Source organism: Chenopodium quinoa, unplaced genomic scaffold, assembly GCF_001683475.1.
Source record: "Chenopodium quinoa cultivar QQ74 unplaced genomic scaffold, ASM168347v1, whole genome shotgun sequence".
Taxonomy (NCBI): Eukaryota; Viridiplantae; Streptophyta; class Magnoliopsida; order Caryophyllales; family Amaranthaceae; genus Chenopodium; species Chenopodium quinoa.
In genome coordinates, this window is record NW_018744311.1 from 672,675 (window position 1) to 698,297 (window position 25,623).

Genomic DNA, 25,623 nt, shown 5'->3' on the forward strand with positions numbered 1-25,623 from the left:
AATGTGCATTACTAAAACAATTCTACATAAATTTACGAATCTGACAGATTTACATGAACCAACTTCTAATGTTTTTGGTTAAAATACAGAACTGAGTACTAATACAAAAATCTACACCTCCCACTACCTACTGCCCCCTAATGATCACCTATAATTCTAAATTGACAATGGTACAATCTGGCAAAATGCCAACATTCAGATACACAGACTAAACTTCTTGCTTCTTTTCTGAGGCAACTCTGCCTTTATCACCATCCGGACCTTCCATTCCCCTACCTTCTCCCATTTCATCATATTGTCGTTTCCTCCATCCTTGCTCTCGATCCATGGACTGTCCTTGTGAGAAGGGATGATCTCCCCCATCTGGTTGAAATAAATTATAACAAACATTATGCTACCAATCCACTTCTCACTGAATAGACATACAACTTTATCCAAAAAAAAAGGCATTTAGCAGAAGTGAACAGGTAATACAATTGGCCAGTGGCGTTAAGATACAAAAAAATTGAATAACTGGATATACACAGGATGAACATCTCAAAAATAGGAACAGAAATGATGAAAGGTGGCCAATATGGAACATTTTCAGCCAGAGGCTTGATTAGAGAATTCTGTACAAGTAACTTACATCAGTTGATCTACCAAAACTAAATTAAAGAGGGAAGATGGAAAGGTAAAAAAAAAAAAGGCACAGGCGCTTTTTAATTTGTACAACAAACAGAAGACAATTAAGCATTACCACTTTCACCATCAGATGCATCCTGAAGCCTAGCAATAGCTTCTACCAATGCTTGTTCATGCTCCTGCAACACAACGATTCATTCAAACTCCCATGTCAAGACAAATGTACAGACAAAAACTAAAGGTAGCGGGGTAGTCATCACCTTTAACACTTTCTTGGCTTTCTCAACCTCCATTGGGTCTGGATGATTAGCACTAAAAACTTTCTCCACCTGCAAAGAGATTATCATTCCATCAAACACACCATCAATCTGAAGACAAAATTAGAAACTTACAGACCCCTCCCCCCTCTCTCAGCAAACTCACTTACCTCTTTAATAAGAGTATCAGTATGAAGTAATTCAATATCTCCCAATCCTTTTCTTCCAATACCATTCTGGGGCATAAGCAAATCCTTCTTGGGCTGGCCCTTTAAGGTCCCACGACCTCTCCCTGCACCAGCAACAGCTCCACCACGGGCCGAAGACTTCTTAAAACCACGACCTTGACCAGTTCGGCCTCCTCTATGGGATATTCCAGAACCCTCACCCTCCCACTTGATGTCTTCATCGGATATCTGATACATATTAAATCACATAAGTTGTAAAACAAAGTCACTATATTTTGAATTGGTCACAAGAGATGGGCTACAATATATGTCTAACTTCTTTTATCAAGGACTGCAGACAGAAATATCAGAGCACAATACAAATCCAATGCTCAGAAGCCAACTCAACTGGTTACTAAAAAATACTTCGCATAAACCAAGCAGAGACATATATGTTCTGCATTGCATGGAGATGGGCTATCTTTACCATCTTTTAAGATTTAGAAGCTGGATCCGTTTAATTATTTTAGTAACTAAAAAAATTAACCACCATAAAAAAAAAGCTGATCAAATCAATCAGATTATTTATCCATCGTAAACTGCATTGAACAATATTATGACCAAACTGCAACTCCAACTAAAAAAAAAGAGATCCATCTCTCCCAACCTCCAGCTCTAAATTATGTGATGGCGTGATGCTAATCCTGCTATCCAAAAAATCCCAGTTTAAAATGTCCAAGCACAGTTTTCTCCTTTTGATATTAATTGCAACAAATTGGCTTATAGTTATTTAAAAACCCATGCTACAAGAGACTGACAAGAAACAAATGACAGTAGCATTATTATAGAGACAATCAAACAGAATCAAATCTATTTCTAACTAAGAATCCCTACAAAAGGAAAATCTTGTCACTCTCATAGAAGCATTATTTTTATTTTGGAAAATAAGCAAATAATTAACGGGATAGATACTATATTTTGACTGCTATAAACACTACAGTTCAATGGATGTCTGTCACCAATATAGGCATCTAAAAAAGAAAGAAGTTAACACTACCTTGGTCTTTAATCATTTATTATTTTAATTCTACCCAATTCTATAGTTCTACTTTATTCTATTCTCAGCAAACATTATTTACCATCTTAACCCAATAAATTAAACTTTTCCCCTCACTCCCTTATTTTTACACCACCCACCTCTTTACTCCTATCTCTCTTACTGTATCCTTCATTTTTTTTTCTTACACCATACACTCACCTAAAAAGAAGTCTAATGTAGTGGGTACCAAAAAAAAAAGGAAAGAAAACAAAAGAGGGGGGGGGGGGGGGAGTATGATGCATGAATAGCAAAAGATACAGAGATATAGTAGTAGCAACAAAAATGTAACTCTTAAGATTGATTCCAAGGACAATAGACGTGTCCAACTCATCAGAGTACGTCAGCACCACAAATGAACAAACCCGCTTTAAAATACAACAATAGCAACCATCATACTAATGTAATTAAGCACATGTTTCTCTTGTTATTTATGACTAGCATAAACTATTAAACTCATAGATATAGAAAGCATGATCCACCCACCAATTAAAAAACCTAGATTAATATTCTTCAGAAAGAGGAGTGTGTGATTACCTCCTTCAGATTGACCCATTCCCATGCTTCGTTTGGTGTATTCATATCATAAACCAAAGCATGCCGGCCCTAAATAAATTTGGAAGGATGTGAGTCTTCAAGAATCATTATATGCGACATGCTTATCTTTTCCTCCATACTTTTGTCTGTGTAGGGGAGGAGAGGGGGGGGGGGGAATAAGATAACCGTACCTCTTTAAAGTCTGTTATAATTGCCTCGTAGAAATTGTTATCTTCCGGCCATCTTGTCCATACTCTTTTCCCAATCTTTCCATAATTCTCAGTATCAGAAGGGTCATTAGCAGCAAAATTGCCTGATGTACTACGATTGGCTACCTGAGGCCTTCCTGGAGGTGCAGGAGAAGGGTATGGCAAAGTCTGCAGAACAGCAAGCTTCCATGAGTAATGGAAATTAACACCGTAAAACACAGAGTGATAAGTCAAACAAGCAACTAAATGTAGTACAAGAGGAAGTTTCTGAGTATTGCAGTGCAAATCTACTTAAATTTTTTAAAATATATATATAAAATAAAAAAATAAAAAAAAGGTGCAAACACAATAAGTATGCCTAGAAACTAGTAAGAAATAACAAACCAATATAGCAACAATCAAATGATAAGTTATCCTGTTATAACTAACAGAATTTACAATTACAGCAAAAACACCTCTACTTTTCAACCTGTCAGCATTTAGCAACCACAAAACACCACATTGCAAACCTAGCAGATATAGTAGCACGTGATAAATTTTGCAGACCTAGCAGATATAGTAGCACGTGATAAATTGTCTAGCTATCAAAATTTGTGATTCCAGAAACTTACTGGTTTTGTCTTTTTGGGTCGTGATCCTGGAGGTGGGCCTCGTTTCAAATTTGAAGAAGATGGTTGCATATTAGGATGCAAGGTAGGAGATGGTGCACCAACAGATAATCCCGACACTGACTGTCCTGTTTTCTGTTTCTTACGTGAGGCTGAAACAGTTGGACTAGGTACAGATTCGTGAACAGGTTGCGAAGAGCTAAGCATGCCTGGTTGCCCATTTGCCGTTCTCCACTCCCTGCCAAAGTTAATATAAATGGTATTTGTCAATAGACAACATCATCATCATCATCATCAATTATAACAAATATATTGAAAACACGTATGACTGATAATAAAAATAACGTCAAACCTTATTCTACGGATCATATCATCATTGTTCACCCTTGATAAAAGCTCCCTATGTTCCTCATCTGACACCCTCAGCTCCTTCCTTAATTCCGTTATCAAACTTTCCTTCTCCTAATAAACAGCACAATGTGTTTAGACAAATGAATATAATGATTCTGAACATAATTATAAATCAGCAACAGCAAAGTACCCAAGAAATGGCATCGGATTGAGCCTTGAAGGCCCGCAAAACTGAGCAATACGCATCTTGTTCAATAATATGGATTTGTGTTTCCATGTCATTATTTGGCATCCTTGGATATGGAGCAGGGGCAGCAACTGCAGACCTCCCATTCCCAGCTACACGTGCATTTCTTGCAAATCTATTTTGATGAGGTGGTGGAAGATCATCATCCGTCCCTACCAAATTTCCAAAAAGAAACAAGATTAATTCAACATTATAAACAAACCACAATGGACAAACAAGATAACAAAACTGCAGAAAACATCCCTAAAATGGAAATCTGAAAAGTTGATATTTCAACAGCAAAGACATAAAAAAAAGTTAAAATCTTGATGTAGCGCAGAGCATATATCAAAATCTGTTTAAAAAGGACCCCTCTCAGACTCTCAGTGATTATGCCGAAATAAGAACATTGACAATGAAGACAAATAGAATGCAGCAAATAATAAACTCGGTGTGACTGGGGATGATAATCATGGCAGCTATGAAATCAAACGGCAATAAAAAGTAACGAGGAAATCCAAAACATACATAGGTTATCTCCAAACGTAAAGTAGAGTGACTCATACTACACCATTCCAAGACATAACTATTTTTGTTTCAAAAAGTAAACCACTCTACAGTACAATGCAACATTAGATATTATCTAATTATGCCAATGTAAGGATATATAGGTTATTTTAAACCATCAATCCATGCCACTTCACTATATAAATCCCTTATAACTATACCAAACCAAATTCTTAATATGTGGAGATCAGGTTATTATGACATGGAGAAAATAGTAATTATCAAAGTAAACATGAAAGGAGAGAAGCTATAGAAATCGTCAGCATCCCACACAATAATCACCAACAGCCCATACAGTATATTTAAAATTTTCACATTAAATATAGGCGTTAACAAATGGTTGAATGAATTGAAATTTCTACTTTGTTTCATTTAGCACCTAGAACAAAAGCATATTAAGTTCTCTTATAAAGAGAATCTGAATCCCAACTAATAAACTAAAAATTATTCACAAGAAACATTTCATTTAAGGCATCATATCATCTTACCTTCCCCCATAAGTATTAATTAAATGTTTAGATGCTCTGCAACAAATTGAAACAACTACAATGAATATAAGAAATATTACAGAATTAAAAAATCATGCATGTTGATTACAGATCCAAGTATAACAATTTAACAGATGTGATTCAAGCCCACATAATTAATAATGGCAAGGTTTGACGCTCACTTTTGATTAATTGCTGAGAACTAACACAGAAAAAAAGAAGAAAAAACCAAGTGAGCGGCCAAATGAGAAGATGATACATGCCAACTTCTAAATAGGCATTTCCATTGACATAAGCAATCCAATAACATGACTGGAAATCACCAGAAAATACACTGAGATGACCAATGCTAGCACCAGTAACGCTAACGTCCAGATAAAAAGGAAAAACAAAAGTTAGCTACCCACCCCAATATTCATAATAAACGTTACTCGGCCAGTTCACTTTATCATACTCTTGAAACTTTAATTTGGCCAACAAACTGCCAAATTTTAATAATTGGACAAGTCAATTGGACATGCGCATAACTCGTGCTGGACACTGTCACACTAGTAACCAAGGAAGAGTAACATAACCTATCATAGAGAATCTACAAAAGAGATTAATGGTGTGAAAAGGGTGAATTCCCCATTCCCCAATCCCAACACAGATAGCTCCTGGAATCCTGGGAATTATAGGTACCATACAGTACAGGATTAAACATGTAATTAAATAAATCAACCTAATGATAACTTTCACAAAAAAAAATTAAAAAAAAAATCTTGATCAAACCAAATTCATTTTAATGTGATAACACCATTGATCCAGCTTTTTGACACTGCTTAGAATTACTAAAACTTACAATGTACCGAAAAAAAGTACTTCAATTCATCATAAAGATCCTGAACTTGGAAAATAATCATAATTTTGCCATTTCTAAGCTCTCAAACAGTCTCCTGGTTCTTAGTAATCCAAAAGACTTGAAAATTCATTCACAGTAGCAAAATTATCATTAAAGATTGCAAATTGCAAGCTAAACCCCAACCTATTCAATGATTTTAATAGTAATCTAACGAAATTAAACCCTAATTCGATTCACAAAACTAAACCAAAATTCCCAGAAAATGTTGATGTAACAGTTCAATCAACCAATCAATAGTTCAGGAACATTTCAAAGAAAACCCTAACACAATTCAACAAAATCAAATCTTGAAAAAAAAAAAGTCGCTAAAATTCACACAACAAAGAAAAGATCAGAACTTTGAGTATCTCACCACTGCTGTCGGAGAGACCGTAATCCATAATCACTCCTTCAAATCAATCCGAATTTTTCAGTCGAACAGCAGAAACACCCCACAAAATGACAGCCCCCAGATCAAGTCAGAAAAAAGGGGGAAAAGATCGGAAACCGATCTAAAAGTGAAAAAACATGAAAATTGGGGATTTGGGGGATGAAGATCTGGTGAAAAAAGAGGGGAAAATGGAATTGGGGAAAGAAATTGATGCGAATTAGGGTTGAATGAGGAGAGAGAAAGAGAAAGAATGCGGTGGTGTTGAAGGGTTGAGAAGAAACGCGGACTTGAAACATTTTTAGTTAACTCTATTTTTTTCATTTCTTTTTAGTTGATAAAAATTTTGGGTTCCGCTTTGATGTTTTTCTCTAGTTTTTTGGGTGTAGAGAAACAAAACCCAAAAACTACGAGTAATTTAGATGTGTTAACGAAAACTTCCTAATGAAAATTTTATGAGAGCAACATTTTTTTTTTTTTTTTTTTTTTGTTGTTTCCCCTCTTTTAACTTTTTTGATTTGATGAAATCCTATTCATTTGGGGTGTATATATATATGGTAGTATAAGGTTAGGTTTTCAAAGGATAAAGATATAGTTGGTGTACAATATAATCTTATCATGTTGAAGAGAATAAAAGTTTGGGCTTATGATATTACGGAGTACGATAGATATGGTTTTGAGTGGATATTGGCTCTTAAAATAAAAAATAAAATGTATTCACATTTTCGTGATTGTATGCAATCTGCTGACCTGCAGAATCAATAAAGATGTTGTGAATTTTTCAGATTTTCTTCTTTCACTCAATCTTTATCAAATAATTCAACAACAAAATCTATGCAATAAATATCATGGATTGGATTTTTTCTTTACAAAGGGTTGTACTTGGTACCTAATATCAAGTTTTAGGTAGATTAAAAATTTTCTAGTATTGTGATAGTATGATTGATATGATTTTGAGTTGAGATAGGTTTTAGGTAAGAGGAAGTGTTCTCCACTTTCACCATGACTATATCATTTCTTCTTAAGTCGTAATACCAGAAGTTGCCCTTCCACTCATTTGGAATTGTCATGAGCGTATGCAATCAAGCATGAGGTTGCAAGACATCAACTTGTATAGTTTTATGATAATTTGAATTTTTCTTTGTAAATTCAATTTACCAGTTTACCACTAATATTCACATATACAACCTTTCCAAAATACATGGTGGTGTGGAAGATGATATCAATGACGCAATAACGTCATAGAATAGCTCATACATACATCAATTAAGACATTGAATATTGTTTGAAGCCTTTTTAGGGCCAAGTTATGAACTTATGAATGGCAATGGTTGCGTGGTTGGAACATACATCGGGGGAGGGGGGCAGTTTGTAGCCATGGTTAGGGGAGGTGGTTATTGGGGGCGACATCAAGTGGTGGCTAGTGGTGAAGGATATGTTTGCACTTTTCAGAAGGGACTTTAGGGGAAAATCAAAAAATAAGAGTTTCGTTGTACTCTTTAAACGTAGTCATTTTTACTACCTACGTTTTCATTTCGGAAACATAGTCATTTTAACTACCTTATGGCCATTGGTTTGTGTTGCATTAAATCACAGTTAAGCATATATGGTTATCAATGATAATAATAGAAGTGACAATTTGCATAGTTTTTCAATGCTTGCATCAACAAATAATAAAAGTTTTAAATTATATGATCAATTATTACACTTATAGCATATGTAAACTAAATGAATAGAAGTATATTATGGGCGTATTTGATCCTAAAGCAATGTCATATATATGCAGATTGGATTATTGGATGTTTGGTTTTAGCTCAGCAAAGAGGTGCATAAACAGTCTAATCAGACTATCCAAATTCAATCTGTTTCAGTCCAGTTTAGCTCAGAATTTAAATACGAATTCAATCTATTCCATTTCAATTTAGCTCCGAATTCAAATACGAAATAATTCACCACTTTAGATTGTTGATCACACTAATTATTCGACCTCTCCAACTCGTAAAAATTTCAATCCGAGTATGCCCTAAATTCGACACACCCTAACCATTCAAGTAAATCAACCATTGATCACACAAACACACCTCCACAACATTTCCCAAAATTTGCACCTTCCCCATGACTCATGAATCATCATCATAACCGAAAAACAAACACCCTTTTTTCCCAAAACTCTCATCTTTGTGCGACGTTTAAGGGGGTGGGTAGTAATCACTGATTCATATGAAATGCTGCTTTCCCATTTCTCTCTTCTTCACTCTTCTTCTCTCTCCTCTGCCTCTTCTTCCGCCCTTTCTCTCTCCTCTCTCGCCCCTCTTCGCCGCTCCCTCCTCCGCCCTCTCCGCCGCCATCCCAGCAACCCCATCAAAACCTTTTCAGTCATGGATTCTCAACAGAGTTCTTCCATTGAACAGGTTACTCAAGATTTGAAGAATCAGAAGCTCACCCATGATAGTAATCGTACCAAATTGAAGCTTGAAGAGCTTAATTGGGATCATTCTTTTGTTCGTGAATTGCCTGCTGATTCTAGGGTTGATAATATCCCTCGTCAGGTTTTGTTTTCTCTAATCTAGTTTCATTTTTCAAGGGATTGTTTTATTTTTGTTTTTATAATTATGTTGCTTGTTTAATTGAAATATTTGGGCATTTGAAGTTCCTTGATGATGTGGGGTTGGCTTATTTTGGACAAATTTTAAGTGTATTTGATTTGGTTTGATGGTGAATTTGTTGAATGCAGTGTGTTGAAGGAATCGAATGAAGTTTTGTAGAAAATGAGATTAATAGATAATTGCGAACGTAAGTTGTGGATGTGAGCTAGCTTAGTTGGTATAATTGTGGGTCGATAACCAAGACTTGTGATCAAATCCCATTTACAATACAACCTTTGCGGCATTCGGGTTTGAGTGTATCAAAACCTGCCACAAAGGTAGTAATGGGTTTAGATTTTGGAATTAATTGGGTTTACTTGAGCATTTGCAACTTAAAGAGGTGCAATTTAGATTGCGGGAATTTGGGAATTGAGAACAAGTGTGGAGCACATCCGCGGGAAGTTGTAGGTGCTTTGTACATTTTAAGTGTGGGCAAGTTCCTTCAAAAAAATAAAATAAAAAATTAATATTGTGATCAATATGATCATGCTGTGATCAAATCACTTCTTGAACCGTCCTTAATATCTCACTTGATTTACCTTCAAACTTTAGAGTTTGCAATTAAGTTGATCACTCGCCGATCTTGTTTCTGACCTCGTGTTTTTTTGTCGTTATTCAATGATTGCAGCAAATCATTTTGTGGTGGGGGTATCCTTGGAGGATGGATATATAGGGTAGATAAGTTGCTTTTAGCGTTGACGCTCTTTGCTATTGAACTAATTGAAGGACTAGTTAGTGTTCCTGAATACTACTTTGTATGTGTAGTGATATAGTATGTATTGCAACCATCCCTAGGGACATGAAGTAATGTTAGAGATGAGCTCAGTAAATGGGATATTATTGTAAAAGGAGCTTGGAAAGTGGTAAACTAGCTAATGTTGTATTACCATGAAGGAAGACTCAATCTTTGCTCTCTTACTTTTTATGCTCAAATTTTTGTGGATTTTATGTAGAAAGATAAACCGTGACAACACATTTTTATGGATATTACATGGTTCTCTAGAACTGGATATTATACTTAAGGTGGAAACATAATAGGTGGAAACAGTCTATCGTGTTCTTGACAACAATGAACAAGCAACATTTGTAATGTGGCCTGTTAAGCTTTCATATATATTTTCTGACTTTAAGTAAACTTAAATTATGCATTGATCTTAATATTGTTGTTGTTGTTGTTGTGTATGTGTCTTACGGCTCACATTGTTTCCTGTTAGGTCTTTCATGCTTGCTATACAAAAGTTTCACCCTCTGTAGAGGTCGATAATCCACAACTTGTTGCATGGTCTGAATCAGTTGCCGAATCTCTTGAGCTAGATCCTAAAGAGTGAGTGTTTATTTACCCTACTATATGAAGTAAACATAGTGCATATATATGGTAATTGGCCTTGATATCATATCTGTTTAAATGCACCTACCCATTCTGTGGGGATGGACTCTTTATATACTAATTCTTCATTTGACCTGACCAATTGACTCGAGTTACGAAAGATTTTTTATTTTCTTGCTATTTTAACTGTTGCTAAAAGTACTTATTTCTCATGCTTATTTTATGATCTCTTGTTGTGTTGATCAGGTTTGAGCGTCCTGATTTTCCGCTAATATTTTCTGGGGCATCCCCATTTTTTGGATCGTAAGTCAACTGCTTAAGTTTTTGAGTTTTAATTTCTTGTGGATATCCTTTACGGTTGAAACTCTTATATCTCGGGCTGTTTGCAATCTCCCTGATGAAATATCTCTTACAGATTGCCATATGCTCAATGTTATGGTGGCCATCAGTTTGGCACGTGGGCTGGTCAATTGGGTGATGGTCGGGCAATTACATTGGGCGAGCTTGTGAATTCAAAGAAAGAAAGGTGGGAATTGCAACTGAAAGGCACGGGCAAGACCCCATATAGCCGCTTTGCAGACGGGCTGGCCGTTCTTCGTAGTAGTGTTCGGGAATTCCTGTGCAGTGAAGCAATGCATAGCCTTGGAATCCCCACAACACGTGCCCTTTGTCTTGTAACCACTGGGAAATTTGTCGTCCGAGATATGTTTTATGAGTATGTGCCCGCCAACTATAGTAATGACATCCATTTTGATACCAATGCGGGTTTTATTTCAGTTTTTCATTAGTGTATCAGCCAGAGTATTCTGTTTCTTATTGAAAGTTTTCCTTGTCAAGCTCTCTCTAACTTGTGCTCTTCAAGCAGCTCATGAAGCTTTAATTTTGATAGTTTTTATGGTTTCTATCACTCCTTATTTCTTTCTTGCCCATGTTCTTTGAATTTGCATTATGGGCTAGGAGATGGCTAGATGAATGGCTGGTAGGCCTGATTCTGAATGACTATTAATTCATTGTCTGATTATGATCAATTTCTGCTGTATGCAGTGGCAATCCAAAGGAAGAACCTGGAGCAATTGTTTGTAGAGTTGCTCCTTCCTTTTTGCGTTTCGGTTCATACCAGTTACATGCCGCTAGAGGGAAAGAAGATCTTGATATCGTTCGGCGTCTTGCGGATTATGCCATCAAGCATCACTTCCCCCATATCGAGAATATGAATAAGAGTGAAAGTTTATCTTTTAACACAGGCTTTGATGACCAGTCTGTTGTGGATCTCAGCTCAAATAAATATGCAGGTTGGAATTTGTTCTGGTGCATCTTTGTTTTAGTTAATGAAAAGCATGCCTTTGTTAGCCAGGCTAGGTTAATACATAGCTTTCTTGGCCAGGCCTTTTCAAACTACTGCTCATACGGGCTATGGTGTGTTGCCTCTTGTGCATGTTGTTCCATGTTTTTTTTTTTTTTTTTTTTAAAATTAATTTTTGATTAATTATTTATTAATTTATATTTTTTATGATTGACTCATGACAGACTAATATGAGTCATGAACTCATGATAGCTTACACATTGTTATATGTGCAATGTCTTGTTAAATTATGGTTTTATTGTTATTTTTCTGTAGTGATCCTCCTGTTTGACGAATATGCAAGAATTTCATTGAATTATCTTATGTCTAATGACTCTAGAATAACCTGAAAAGGATAAATGATACTGTTTTTTCCCTTTACCATAGAATTTTGTTTAAGTGACTTATTGAGAAGCTTTATTCATACATCAATTTTACCATTACTCTGTGAATCTCATGCTTGATGCTGCCATATTTTTTCCTACTATTTGGGATCTACTAATTTAGATAATTGAATCTTTATGAAATTCAACCATGCAAAATCCTTATACAGGCCAAAAAAAAAATAAAAATTGCTGATGTTTTAAAGAAAGAAACTGATTTTTTTTGCTTGTTCCTTTTTCTATGAATGCATCAGCTTGGGCAGTTGAAGTTGCTGAACGTACTGCTTCATTGGTTGCTGGCTGGCAGGGGGTCGGTTTCACACATGGTGTGCTGAACACCGACAATATGAGCATCTTGGGTCTTACAATTGATTATGGCCCCTTCGGTTTCTTAGATGCTTTTGATCCAAGTTATACACCAAACACAACTGATCTTCCTGGTAGAAGATACTGCTTTGCAAATCAGCCTGATATAGGCTTGTGGAACATCGCACAGTTTGCTGCTACCTTACAAGCAGCTAATTTGCTTCAGGACAATGAGGCTAATTACGTCATGGAAAGGTACTTTTTGTTTTGCAATTATACTTTGAACACTGCTATGGTGGTGGCTAAACTAACTGAGAAATATTGGGTATAAATAATTTTCTGCAGATATGGAACTAAGTTCATGGATTACTATCAAGCTATTATGATAAAAAAACTTGGACTGTCCAAGTACAGCAAAGAACTGATCAGCAAACTTCTCAACAACATGGCTGTTGATAAAGTTGATTACACAAACTTCTTTCGGCTACTTTCCAATGTAAAAGCTGACCCTAGCATTCCAGACACCCAAATATTGACCCCCTTGAAGGCTGTTCTGCTAGATATTGGTCAGGAACGCAGGGAGGCATGGACCAGCTGGATGAAATGCTATACGCAGGAGGTATGACTTCACACTATTGCAATTTCTATCTTGTTCCTTTATTTCCTGAATCTCTTTTGTCATACTCATAGATCTAAATCATGTTATTGATCATTTTTTGGGTGATTTGTGGGGTGTGAGAGTGGGGAGGGAGGCAAGCATGATCGGTTGAAGTGGTGATACCACTGGCTTCTACATTCCAGTCCTGGCATGGTTTCCTTTTTCAGTGTAAATCTGCATTTCTGATGTCGGGAACGTTGTATTATTTCTAAATATAAAAAATTGTACATAATCTGGGTGTGACAACTGCGGATGGCCCAAGTGGTAATTGCGCTATACTATTGCCCCCACATCCTGAGCTCAGTCTCAGGATGGACACTTTGTATCCTCCTACATCACTGCTACCCCTGACTTGCTAAGATAGGATACTGTTATGCTGCTGCTACTTTTTGATCCTTATTTTGAGGAGCAGGAATTATAATTCTATTTCCTTGCTGTGTAACTAGCAACCAAGTCTAAGGTTTTATGATATTATCTTTGTATACAGTACGTATGTCTAGTCCCTACTTATGACATAGTGGATTTATGTATTGATTAAATGTTCTCTGTCTCCCTCAGCTGGTTTCTAGTGGAATTCCTGACGAGGAGAGGAAGTTTGCTATGGATTCTGTCAATCCAAAGTATATCCTGCGGAATTATTTATGCCAAAGTGCCATTGATGCAGCAGAGCAAGGGGATTTTGAAGAGATACGTCGGCTGCTAAAAGTCATGGAACGCCCGTATGATGAGCAACCCGGGATGGAGAAATATGCTCGTTTACCTCCAGCTTGGGCTTATCGACCTGGTGTCTGTATGCTCTCCTGTTCTTCTTGATTGGCTGAAAGTCACTGTGAAATGAAGATTTTATGCTGGAGAGTGCAGGGTTACTTTCTGTACATAAATAGTGGTCTTGTTCTTTATTTTCTCTATATATTAGATAAATTTTTCTGTCTTACATTATTGCTTAGCTTTTTTCCTTTTCTTTTACAATCTGAAATATAATTTGCAGTTGAAAAAATTGCACACCTTTGTTGTTGTGAGTCATTGTAATATTCTCAACAATATTGCCTTACAATAGTTTACAATTACATTCCAATTGAGTTTTCTGCCTTTGTTAACTTTTGCGGATACTCTCCTCCATGTACACTGCGTTTTTTTGGTTGATGAGAAATTGTGGCCTTTCCTAAATTTTGTATTGGTTTATGACTAGAATTTCCAATGTGCCAATACCTAAATTTTTTAATTCATCAATTATAAATTTTGTTATCTAACCTTACAATATGAGGATTTGTTATGTCACAAGTCACGACAAATCGATTTCGGATAAAAGTATCTAATGAAGGTTTTATGGTTACTTTATTGCTATGTGGTTGTGTAAAAGATGTCAAAAGTTCATCACATGTAACATGTGTGCTTGAATTAGGGCACATTGTCTATCGGTGTTAATCATATTCGAGAAAGGTAAAGACTAGAATAGACCCGGTCTACAATAACATATTGTAAACCCAACCTTCTAGTATACCATACGAATGTGATTATATATTACGAAATGTGATTATATTACTAAAAAAAGTGATTATATCATCCTAAAACTGTTATGTAAATGTATCACTCAAAAAGTGAATTTATCATTATAAAAAGTATCAAATAGTAAATTACATCATTCAAAAGATGATTTTTAAATTTTATCATCCTAAAGATAATTATATAATCTCATTAAATGGTTTAATATGAGATTATATAATTCAAAATATGACTCACAAAAAGATAATTATATCGTCTAAAAAAAGTGATTATATTATCCACAATGTGATTATATTATTTAAAAGTGTCAAATTTTGGGTCTACAACAATTTTTTGTAGACCGGGTCCATACAAAACCAATTATTCGAGAAATTATAATTCTTATTTGACACAATAACACAAGTTAGTGTTAAGACATTAAAATCATTTTATACACTTTTCAACTTTATCTTAATTGCGTTCTTTTTTTCTTCTTTGATATGCAAATCTGAAAATTTAAATAAGGTATACAACTAATACTTAGGGCCTGTTCTCATTGGCTGAACTCAACTGAACTGAATCGAGCTGAGCTGAACTGAATTGAACTGAACTGAACTGAATATTTTATAACTAAGAGAAGGAAATTAGGAGCTGAACTGAATTTCAACGTAAGAGAATAGACCCTTAATTAATTTACAGTATTCAGATTCAGGAAGACGGGTCAACCTTTTCCGTTTTAATAAGAGTCGGACAAATTTGACAATTCTTGTATACCACGACATGATCCAGCCTGAAACTATTGAGAGAAATCTGAACCCGATATGACACAACACGAATGTAGCCAAACTTGAGCCGACCCGACCCGACTAGATAATAAGGCAACAAAGCCAACAATCGACCATTCATCCACCATCCTTGTTACCAATTCCACTCTCTTCGTGTTGGTTTCTCTGTGATCATCAATATTTCTTTCACCATTATTAATTATTTGCATTCTTAATTTCAATAATTTGCATTCCTCCAATTTGAAGATTTGAAGTCAATAGTTTGGTTTATTGGATGCAAGAAGTTCCAGATTATTGAATTCCAGAGTTTCTCTCTTTTAGGTAATCAATGTGTGTATTAATTTCTTTTGAATTCAAGATTGAAATTTTCATTTCAACTCAACTTTGTTTTGTCAGATTTTGAGGTTTGATTTTTTGCTCATGGAAGAAATCAAATGGAATTTAGTTTGATTTATGAACAAAAAACCATAATTTATTAAGTAAATGTCCTAAGTTTCTGGGTTATTGAATCTTAGGGTTCTTACAATTTGCGTTAATTTGTTGTTTATCAGATGACAAAGAACTTTGTTCGATCTTGTATTAATAGTTGGGATGATAGAAAATCCATGATCAATTTATATTTTGGGAACAAAATTCTCTACTTCATTTCTAACCAAATACTCTCCACTGTTAAGGTAAGCTATTTGTGTAGGATTTCATTAAATTTAGACTTTTTTGTTGCTTAATTGTTGAATGTTAATTCAAAATTTCACTTTGATGAGCACTATCATAGGTTTCTTGCAGTAGTTTGTATTGGAAATTGAAAATTTCAACCAGTAGTGTTTCATAGGTATTGCATAGATTTTCCGGTAGTATATCTTTGGTATCGGGAATTCTAACCGATTTATACTGGAATGATTTCCGGTATTATACCTTTGGTATCGGAAATTCTAACCGATTAAGGTGGAATTTGACAGGGAATTGTCTTTGTTACACAGGGAATGGGAGTTCGCCGGTGTCTTGAAGTGTGGAAGCTGGGCACTGTTAACTACTTGAATGCACTTAAGCTGCAGGAGAAGTTGGTTTCTGATAGAAAAGCTCAAAAGATAGCATGTACTCTTCTTTCATTGCAACATCCTCCTACATATACACTCGGAAAGCGTAGAACAGATCACAATTTGCTAGTTCCCGAGCCTGAGTTGGTACATATGGGAGCTGAGCTACATTACACTCAAAGGGGAGGGGACATAACATTTCATGGTCCACATCAAGCCATATTGTATCCTATCATATCTCTTCGTGATATTGGAGTTGGTGCTCGTAGTTATGTGGAAAAACTTGAGCAAACGATGATTGATCTTGCATCCATGTATGGAGTCAAAGCTCACCCTGGACATAAAGGTGAAACTGGGGTTTGGGTTGGAGATAGAAAGATTGGTGCAATTGGTGTTCGTATACAATCTGGTATTACATCTCATGGTTTGGCATTCAACATTGATCCTGATATGAACTATTTCAAACATATCGTCCCCTGTGGGATTTCAGATAAGGAAGTTACATCCTTAAAAAGAGAGACAAATATTGAACTTCCTGCTGAAGAAGTGCTTCAGGAGCAGTTAATACATTGTTTTGCTAAACAATTTGATTTTAGTCCAGTTTTGTTAGATAAAAGCAACATTGAATGAATTTCGTATTTCCCCGTTGATCTAACTCTTAAATTTTCCCGTACATCATACACCTATACTTTTCATTGTCTGAGACATAGCTCTTTAGCTTTTGAAATTTGAAATGGCCATCCCTACAAAATAATAAAAAAAGGGGACAAAAACAGGTAAAAACAAAAGGAAATGTCTTATACTTCCTGAAACTATGTATTGTGGTGATTTATGGTAAACATTGTTAGCGGATCTGGTGACATTATCTGGTATTACATGGTTCCAGGTTGATGGATGGGATCAGAAGTCTCGAAGTGGAAAGAGGTTTTGTGTAAGTTTACTTCTACTCGGTTGCCAGTTTCATACCTCTTCCTCTTCTCTCCCTATGACAGTGTAAAACATAAATGCTGCAGTAGTTCAGTAAATATTACAGTAGTTATATCTAATGTAATAGATCAAATAAAATTACTTAAGGAGCTTTCTTGCACCATTTAATTTACATAGAATTTGGTATTACACTAGGACTAGTCAAATTCAAGCTCATAATAAAACATGTTGGTTTATATTATGGCAACATAGTATGGGAGTGATGAACAATATATACTTTTCTCACATATATTATAAGGTTCCCATATTCTTCAAGCTTGAATTTTAGTTTTTTGTATTACTTAAGATATATTGGATGACAAAGCTATGAAAGTACCTTATAATAATTGTATAAGTCTATTTTTGGTAGCATGATTCATTGTATGAGAAAGAAATTAACAGTCAAAACGCAACTACGAAAGCGTGGTTGTAGTTGTCTTGTACTAAATATCTGGAGGAATTTATTTGTTAACGGAATATTTTTATACGGAGTAATTTGTTCACATGTTGATGTGTATTTACTCCCATAATGTCTTGCTACTATATCTGCAAAGCCTTTCATTTAAAGCCATGATGTTGAGTTTTGTCATAATGTCTGGACTGTGCTGTACGGAGACCCCATTGCCAGTTGTTTTTACTTATTTTGAGAGGTGAACCACAAGCGCTTGCTAATATGGGTGCGCGGGGGTGCCTATGGCTCTTGCCTTCAAGTAGCATGAATAAAGAAATAGAAAAAGGGCTTTTTAAATGAATAATTGGGATTCATCATGTAGTTCAGATGAATATCTGATCCACTCCCTTATTACCATGCTGAAACCAGCTACTGTGAGAACGAAAGAGTCTTAGAGGCTTTGGTTCGGTTGGAGAACTATAAAGGGTTCTCCATTGTACTTAGTATTATTCGTCCGTCTGTGAAGGAGGGAATATTATTTTTGGGGTATGGACTATGGAGATTATTCAATATCTTTTCCTCTGAAGACAGAACATTGGAAAACAGCAGTCAGAAACTACAGTTAAGAATTTGTTACTCTTCTGTAGAAGCGTGCTTTCCCAGCTAACCTTGGCTGTTTATGATGTTCTTAAGAGATACTGGAAGAGATTAAGCATTTTAATATGGAAAAGGGGACAGATAACTGAGAGAACTGACTCAATGTCATGTGATCAGTCACATGAGGCATGTCTGTTTAAAATTTTGATAAATTAGGCTATCAAACATACATAATGCCTGTCAATTCATTATCACATGATTAGCAGCTTCTGAGCTCTGAATCCTACAAAATTTGAAGTAAAGATCTTATGATTATGCTTTATAAACTTTATTTACCGGACCTGAGTTTCAGAACAAGCTTGTAAAACTGTAAAATCTTAACTGCTGTATATTTCTGTTTAACTTAGTTGTATCTGTATTATTCCGTTTAACTAGTAATAAGTCGTTTCACCTTAGCTACTAGTGTCGCATCTTTCTATGTATAGAGTGGGTGGAAATTGAGGAGTTAAAAAATTCTTTAGTTAAATGCTAGGTGTTGTGATTATGATATTGTGTGTATCTAATATCTTGAGTTTCTTGACCTGGTTGGTTTTTTGTGGAACAGGAAGCATAACCAAATACTCTGCCCGTATCTGCATATTAAATTATACATGGATAAGTGGTTATTAAAATACTGAAGTTGCTTCTAATCAATGTTTCTTGGTCAGGCATAGACCTCATGTCAGAAAGTTACATGACTATATTCCTCATCTTGAAGGCAGAACCTGAGAAAAATCACATTTCATTTGATACATGTAGCTCGCTATCCCTTCTGAACTGAAAAGCCATGAAAATTGCTCGAAGATTTTTGTCTGTCTTAGTTTTTTATATTCTCATTCACTGTGCCATGGGTTCTTTCTTCACTCTGCAGTACCACCAAGGAATGACTCGCCCTAGGGAAAGAAGTCATCCAAGAAAACTGCTTTCTTCATTTTCACAAAATCTTTCTGATCTAAACCAGTTGAATGAAGCAGCAAAGAGGCCTGTACAAGCTTTCTTGCCGACCAGTTTGAGGAGGAGGGCGCCATTGACTGGTTCAAATCCTACGACGAATAAGCTTCCTTGTCAGTGTTAGTCTTCAGATCAGTGTAGGAAAGGGTAGTTAAATTTCAGTTCTTTCTACTTTTTTGCAAGGTCTCTGCATCCATTTCCCTATCAGCATGATACAGAGGAGATAGATCATTGCAGAGATTTTTCTTTAGATCCCTCGCCTTTTTAAGTGTTTTTTTTTTTTTTTTTTTTTTTTTTTTTTGGTTTTTGTTTTTGTTATGAGAGTAGTAGAAGTGTAATTAGTTAATTAAGATACTATAATTAAAGAATTATCAATCATATGTGCAAAAGTGTTGGTGTTAATTGTGATTTGCAAGTATAGTTTGATCACTTTGTTGTAAAAGAGAGCTGATCTAATTTTAAACTTAATTTGATGTACCTCATTATAACATTAAATTTTTTTCTGTAGATTTACATTACATTGATTGCATGACATTTGATATATACTGTGCTGATTGTGGAAAAGGGAAATAACCAGAAAAACTAATTGAACTCGAAATCTTGAATCAAGATCTTATATATGCATGATTGGTGATTTATCACCCTGATGTGAATTCTAAGACAGAAATAGCATACTGCTTGGTTTCTTATTTACTTCGTTACTGATTCTTTAATATAAAAGTTCATTGACTATGGGGTAATAAGCTCTCATCTGTTTATCATATGTGAGCTCTTCCTCTGTTTTTCATATGTAAGCTTATCATCTGTTTATCATATGTAAGATTTCAAGCCTTCAAAATTTGTTAAATATCAGTATTTATCTTTTTGTGTGCATGTGTACATTCCTCTGTTTTACTTGCTCTATTTGAATCAGATAGTAGAATTGAACTAAAAACAGAGAATTAATAGTGAGATTAAAGGAGATGAAATTTGCGAAAGAGAGACATTGGCAATTTGCCACTAGATCCTGGTGTACTGCCTGCATGAACAAAGGTATTCTACTCCTGTTAACTTTCTATTAACTTAGTGTGCTTGTCACAACATAGTAGGCAAAAAAAAGTTGCTGCTATAAATTTTTGTGCCATTGGAATTGTGTAATATATTGGTTTATTGGTGAGGGGTAATGTAAGCAATGCACAAAAAGTTGTTTACGAAGAAACTAATAAAGCTTAATTAGGCTATCCATTAATTGCACAATTAGTTGTTTGAAGAGGAAGGAAATCCATTAGTTTGAGATAAGCTATATATAAAGAGATCAGCAAGAAAACATCACGCTGAATATTATTTAGTGTTTCTGTTAGCTTTGTTTATGTTTTGGGAGAGAACAAGCCTCTAGAAAGCTTGTATTATCTCTTACTTTCTGTAATTTCCCGCTTCTAATACTAATGTCCATCATCTTCTTCCTATATTTCTGCCCAAAATTCATTCTATTACTAACAGCTGCTTATTTTCTTGAGTATATTGTTTGGCATCAGCTTAAGTATGTGTCTGTTCACTTGTGACAGAGAAATGAGTATCCCCAGTTGAGTCAAAGCAGTAATCCTTGCACTGTGGTTGGAGCATTTGTGTTCAAGTCTATACTTAACAGATGTGGCATTAATCAAATATCATGCCCTGTTTCCGGGGTTCTAGTAGTTGGTGCTTCAGGTAGATTTTCTTGACAAAGTATGCTGTTTTTATTCTTCTTTTAAATACTACGAGCTGTATAATTTCCTGCTAAATTTTCCTTACTTTCAAAAATAAAGACAGTGCTAAACAGCTGACTGTTTAGTAATATATGAGAATTTTTAACATCACCCTATCGTCTCTACCGAGCCAGCCTCCAACAGGCACAGGAGAGACTGTTTAGTAATATATGAGAGTTTTTAACATCACCCTATTGTCTCTACCGAGAGAGGGGGTAGAGCTGTGGGGTTTGGATGTATGCAGGTCTGCGACTATACCCTTGCATTAACAGAGGTTGTTCTAGTTGTTCCTTAGTTTTATGCACAATAAGTGTACATTTTTTTTTCAGAAAATTGTTAGGAAACATAAAAAGTATTATGAACCTTTTAATTTGGTCTATTATGTTTCAAACGTCTAAGAATGGATGAATTTCTTACTCTTTTAGAAATGAACCAAGAACTACATGTGGACATTGCAAAATCAGCCCAGTATGTTTATAAGTAATTTTTTATTTATTTATTTATTTTTTTTGAAACCAATTTTTTTTTTATTTAATTTGATTATAATAATTAATAGCCAATTTGGAAAATTATCATGTCAAAAACAGTGGAAAAAAAAAAAATAATAATAATATTCACATTTTAGGATTATTTCCTTATGCAGAAGCAATCTCCTGATTTGCATATCAAAGATATCCTGCTAGATATGGAAGTATATCAGCTGCTTGATTTTTCTATTCACATTTCTCAAATTATTATGATACAGAATAGATTGGATTCAAAGGAGAAAAAAAAAAGTATTTATATATATGAATTATGTTACTAGGAATTGACCATTCTGTATAATTACTGCATGTGTTTTGTCTAAAATGAAGTGTTAAGCGTCCATGCTCGTGTCATAGTCTGAGTTATAAAGCAGGCAAATTTTCAATTTTGTTTAGCCACCCTTGCCTTCTTCACTAATTGTCTGAGCATAGACAATTCCAGAAGTATTTCTGTCACAGAGTGATGTGCAAAATGCAGTTAAAGTGTCAAAAGCTGATTCTTCATAAGCACAGCACCGTGACAGAAGAAAACAGAGGAATAGGTGCTGAAAGGGGGGAGCCGGAGAGGCCGCTTCAGGGTCTTATCCCCGATCTTAACCTTCCCCCAGACTGCAGCCAACAGTTAAACAGCTCAGAGGATTCCGTTGATGTACTCAAGTAAGTTCTACTCTCTCTTACATTTTTGTGAAACGGCTATGTTGAAGATGAGAATTTAAACGTTAAGATCCTATCTACTCCCTCCGTGTTTTTTTAAGTGTTACACTTTGACCGGCACATAGTTTTAGGCAATTTAATTGACTTAAATAAAATATGAGGTAAGTGGGGTAGTTGGAGTATTAAAAAATTAAAAAAGAAATATAGTGGGGTTAATTGGGTTAATAGTTTATTGAAAAGTAATGAATGTGAGAGGAGAGATATAATAAAAAAAAAAAGTAGTAGTGGGTTTAGGTGGGGACCATGAGAGGAGAAATATATAATATTTTAATGTAGCTTTTTGCCAAAAAAAAAAGAAGTGTAACACTTATTAAAACACGGCCGGATTTGGTAAGTGTAACACTTCAAAAAACACGAACGGAGTATCCATCATAAAGAGAGACAAATGATTTAGGCATTGTGTTATTTCTGATAGGAAGCTTGACTCTCATGAGCTCACAGTCAATGCATCAAATTCTAAGGTTTCTTCTTATTCAGGTATGCCGGTTTTCCTGATAATATAGATTCCTTGTTAAGTTGTTATGCATGTTGATCTATTAAGATGGTAATCTTTGATTTCTAACTTTTGATTTGAGATCAGCCATTGATTATATCTCCTAGCAAAAGCTAAATTTCGAAATCGATGAGTAGATATTTTATATCGTTATCAATTTTACAAATCCATTTCAGCCGGATTTATTAGCCCAAAAGCATAAATATTTGGTGTTTGTTGAAAATTTGAGAAATTCTGTTTAAATTAATTGAGGAAGAAAACATGTATTATCTACTTATATAGTTGTGGCAGAATATCCCCCTCAAAATTAAGTGAAAAATTTAATCTAATTTGGTTGAATCTGTAATCTGTTAATGGGATTATATGTTGTATGGAGTAGTTCTATCCTTTAAAAAGAGTTCCTGAAGGCTCCGAATGAGATCACAATGGCAAGGAAATGGGAATCATCTATTTAGCTTCATATTTCTGAAACTTTTATTTTAAACAATGCATTGGCTTAGAAAAAAAGTTTTTTTTTTCATGATTTTTCCGGTGGATGAAGCATACTGAATTCATTCGTGCTGACGTTCACAAAGTTTTATGTGACTTTATAACAGAGAAGCTACTTCCATTCAACAAGCGGAAGAGTCAGTATTATGTTTATCCGGAAGAAGGGGAAAATGTTGTGCCTGCAATTCAAAAGAATGGCTGTCCTAGAGGTGAGATGAAGAGACAAAAATATAGGAGCTTACAAAGTATTTACAGCAGTACTAGGCCAATTTCTTCTGTTTGAGAAATTGAGAGTGATAGTAAGAGGATGATCTGATGAGAAAATTTAGAACAGTTGATTTTCTATTGTACTTTCTGTTTGTTAGATTCATCCAATAACTTATCTTGCTTGTTAAATTTAACAGTAGTATAACCATAGTTATATTGCTGTATTTGTAGCTGAAAATGCTTTCGAGATATTCTTAATCAAAATTTGACTGTCAAAAGAGAAACCAATACAGATTAACTCTTCTGTTTCAGAGGTGAATAATGAACATGAAGAGAGTAGATTTAACATTGATTCTCACATGTTTTAATGAGGTAGTTACTTTAGTTCTTTGTAATAGTTGCAAATTTGTGCCAAATTTAATCAAAAGGATATTAAATAGAAATACAAAGTCTCAACTATTATTTTTGGCATGTAGAGTATTACCTAGTTTACCAGTATGCACCTAGTAGTTCTTCTTGGTCTAATGGTAACTGGTAAGAATTCACTCTCACATTAGTAGACGGATTTGGAGTTTTCAGGATCTAGTGTCAAATATTAGGAGTGTAGAGATGCATCATAGGTTCATATAATGTTGTTGGGAACAATATATGATCATTACCTATATGCATATGTTGTCCTTGAGGCAATGAAAAGAGGCATATACATATATAACTTAATTGACAAATGTTCTTTGGAACCATATATATAAATGACCAATAATATGTCACACAAAGTCTTGTGATGAGAAATTAAGGGAGGTGTAAGTTTTTTTTTAACAAGACGGTAAGGTGTAAATTTGTAATAGCTAAAATGACAATTTAAAAGCAAAGTGGATGATTTTAAGTATCCAAATTGCCTCCTAAGGTGTTATTTGCCCATGCGGACTAGCGAAGCATTTTTTTTTTCTTCTTTTGAAAAAGTTGAAAATTTTCCAAAATAAAAGGTTATAATTCACGTTTTTAATCCAATTTTTGTAAATTTTTTCAAAATTATGTATTGGATGTCTCATGAGGTTATATAAACCGATTTGAAAGTTGAAACCATAATAAACCTTTTATAAATTTATGAGAATGGATTTAGTTCATTTATTCAAAATTATGTTGAATTGGTATTGACGAGTTACAAGAAACGATTCTAACAATTAATCATATTACGAGGTTTTTTTTTTTTTTTTTTGTTTGGCTTTACTCCGTGTTATTATACAAAGTAATTTATTTGTGTTGTGTTTGTTACTTAACACCAATCAATATTGACTTTGGTTAGATTTTTTTACGTATAGTCTCAAAATAAGAAATGTATATTCGGAACCTCATCACATAAGAATTTGGGGTGTTAGGGAAGGACTTAAGTAACAATGGCATGTATTGTGTTATTGTGCATACTATTACAAGTTTATTGTATGACATTACAGTGTATTATATATAGTGAATTAGTGGATATAGCTATAGTATCTGTGCTTTTAAGGAAAATTTGGTGGAAAATTCTTAAAGAGGGAAAGATTAGAATTAAGGGGCTATATTTAAAAAATCAAGACAATAAAGTCCTATCAATTGAAAAGAGTTCACATGATCAACTAATCTCTATTTGAGCAACTATATTTCCAATCCTTTTGATATGACTACAATAAAAAGACAAAAATAAAAATCATGTTTTATTTTTGTGTTTTGGCATCACTCCTACACCCTAGTGCACATAGAGGTAGGTGCATCTAAAGTTTATATTGAACGATTAAAATCCTTTAGATATACCATGCACCCGGCTATATATATATATATACCTTCTTAACCCTCATGGCATCACATACAAGCTCCAAAATGGCAAAATTTGATAATAGTCTCCTAACAAGGCGACCGCCCCCAAAATTGCTGCCATGGCTTCAGGCAAAAACCACAGAAGCTTTAAAAGCCATGGAAGCTTCAAGTCCTGTAATTGGCTACCAAAATCTTGTCATTTCAACCAGAAAACACAATGGAGTTCCGAAAAGATCCGGCTGCCCAGGCTATTGTAGCAAGGGACAACTGATTCCTAATTATTTTAAACAATGAACATCCTTATCTACATTTTGGCATCAACAATCACTTTAGCTATTAACAATCAAAACACACAGGCTTTAACTCTGAACAATTCA

At 34.8% G+C, this 25,623-nt stretch overlaps 3 protein-coding genes across 13 annotated transcripts; 2 read left to right on the forward strand and 1 right to left on the reverse strand.

Moving 5' to 3' along the window:
- Positions 1-4: 4 nt before the first annotated feature.
- On the reverse strand, positions 5-6,766 carry LOC110695947 (protein EMSY-LIKE 3-like). Of its 2 annotated transcripts, XM_021873185.1 has the most exons (11): positions 6,384-6,765; positions 5,131-5,166; positions 4,040-4,248; positions 3,851-3,960; positions 3,502-3,736; positions 2,873-3,058; positions 2,682-2,750; positions 1,052-1,297; positions 885-953; positions 740-803; positions 5-363 (listed from the first exon to the last, which is right to left on the reverse strand). In XM_021873185.1, the coding sequence occupies exons 2-11, from the start codon at positions 5,138-5,140 to the stop codon at positions 209-211; spliced, it is 1,353 nt and encodes a 450-aa protein (XP_021728877.1). In that variant the 5' UTR covers positions 5,141-5,166; positions 6,384-6,765; the 3' UTR covers positions 5-208. The 2 variants fall into 2 exon arrangements, with proteins under 2 accessions (XP_021728877.1, XP_021728876.1); XM_021873184.1 differs by lacking the exon at positions 5,131-5,166 and having other exon boundaries at positions 6,384-6,766.
- A 1,715-nt stretch (positions 6,767-8,481) lies between these two features.
- LOC110695950 (UPF0061 protein Mfla_1788-like) lies at positions 8,482-14,226 on the forward strand. Its single transcript, XM_021873187.1, has 8 exons — positions 8,482-8,947; positions 10,258-10,367; positions 10,617-10,673; positions 10,786-11,085; positions 11,415-11,662; positions 12,350-12,656; positions 12,747-13,020; positions 13,618-14,226. The coding sequence occupies exons 1-8, from the start codon at positions 8,624-8,626 to the stop codon at positions 13,870-13,872; spliced, it is 1,875 nt and encodes a 624-aa protein (XP_021728879.1). The 5' UTR covers positions 8,482-8,623; the 3' UTR covers positions 13,873-14,226.
- Positions 14,227-15,369: 1,143 nt separating this feature from the next.
- On the forward strand, positions 15,370-23,743 carry LOC110695951 (octanoyltransferase-like). 10 transcript variants are annotated; one of them, XM_021873194.1, is made up of 7 exons: positions 15,375-15,647; positions 16,304-17,136; positions 17,247-17,291; positions 18,919-20,336; positions 20,849-22,209; positions 22,682-22,743; positions 23,356-23,743. In XM_021873194.1, exon 2 carries the CDS (start codon positions 16,307-16,309, stop codon positions 16,988-16,990), a length of 684 nt encoding a protein of 227 aa, XP_021728886.1. In that variant the 5' UTR covers positions 15,375-15,647; positions 16,304-16,306; the 3' UTR covers positions 16,991-17,136; positions 17,247-17,291; positions 18,919-20,336; positions 20,849-22,209; positions 22,682-22,743; positions 23,356-23,743. The 10 variants fall into 10 exon arrangements, with proteins under 10 accessions (XP_021728884.1, XP_021728886.1, XP_021728889.1 ...); XM_021873197.1 differs by having other exon boundaries at positions 19,225-20,336; XM_021873189.1 differs by having other exon boundaries at positions 16,304-20,336; positions 20,849-20,990; positions 22,031-22,209.
- The last annotated feature ends 1,880 nt before the right edge of the window (positions 23,744-25,623 follow it).

Excerpts from the sequence above, each read along its gene's own strand:
- LOC110695947 (XM_021873184.1), bottom strand. The coding sequence starts at position 6,411 with ATGGATTACGGTCTCTCCGACAGCAGTG. Across the intron at positions 4,249-6,383 it reads CGGTCTCTCCGACAGCAGTG|GGACGGATGATGATCTTCCA; the intron begins GTGAGATACTCA and ends GAAATTTGGTAG. Across the intron at positions 1,298-2,681 it reads AATGGGTCAATCTGAAGGAG|ATATCCGATGAAGACATCAA; the intron begins GTAATCACACAC and ends AATATGTATCAG.
- LOC110695950 (XM_021873187.1), top strand. The coding sequence starts at position 8,624 with ATGCTGCTTTCCCATTTCTCTCTTCTTCACTCTTCTTCTCTCTCCTCT. Across the intron at positions 11,663-12,349 it reads CAGCTCAAATAAATATGCAG|CTTGGGCAGTTGAAGTTGCT; the intron begins GTTGGAATTTGT and ends TGAATGCATCAG. Across the intron at positions 12,657-12,746 it reads GCTAATTACGTCATGGAAAG|ATATGGAACTAAGTTCATGG; the intron begins GTACTTTTTGTT and ends AATTTTCTGCAG.
- LOC110695951 (XM_021873192.1), top strand. The coding sequence starts at position 16,307 with ATGGGAGTTCGCCGGTGTCTTGAAGTGTGGAAGCTGGGCACTGTTAAC.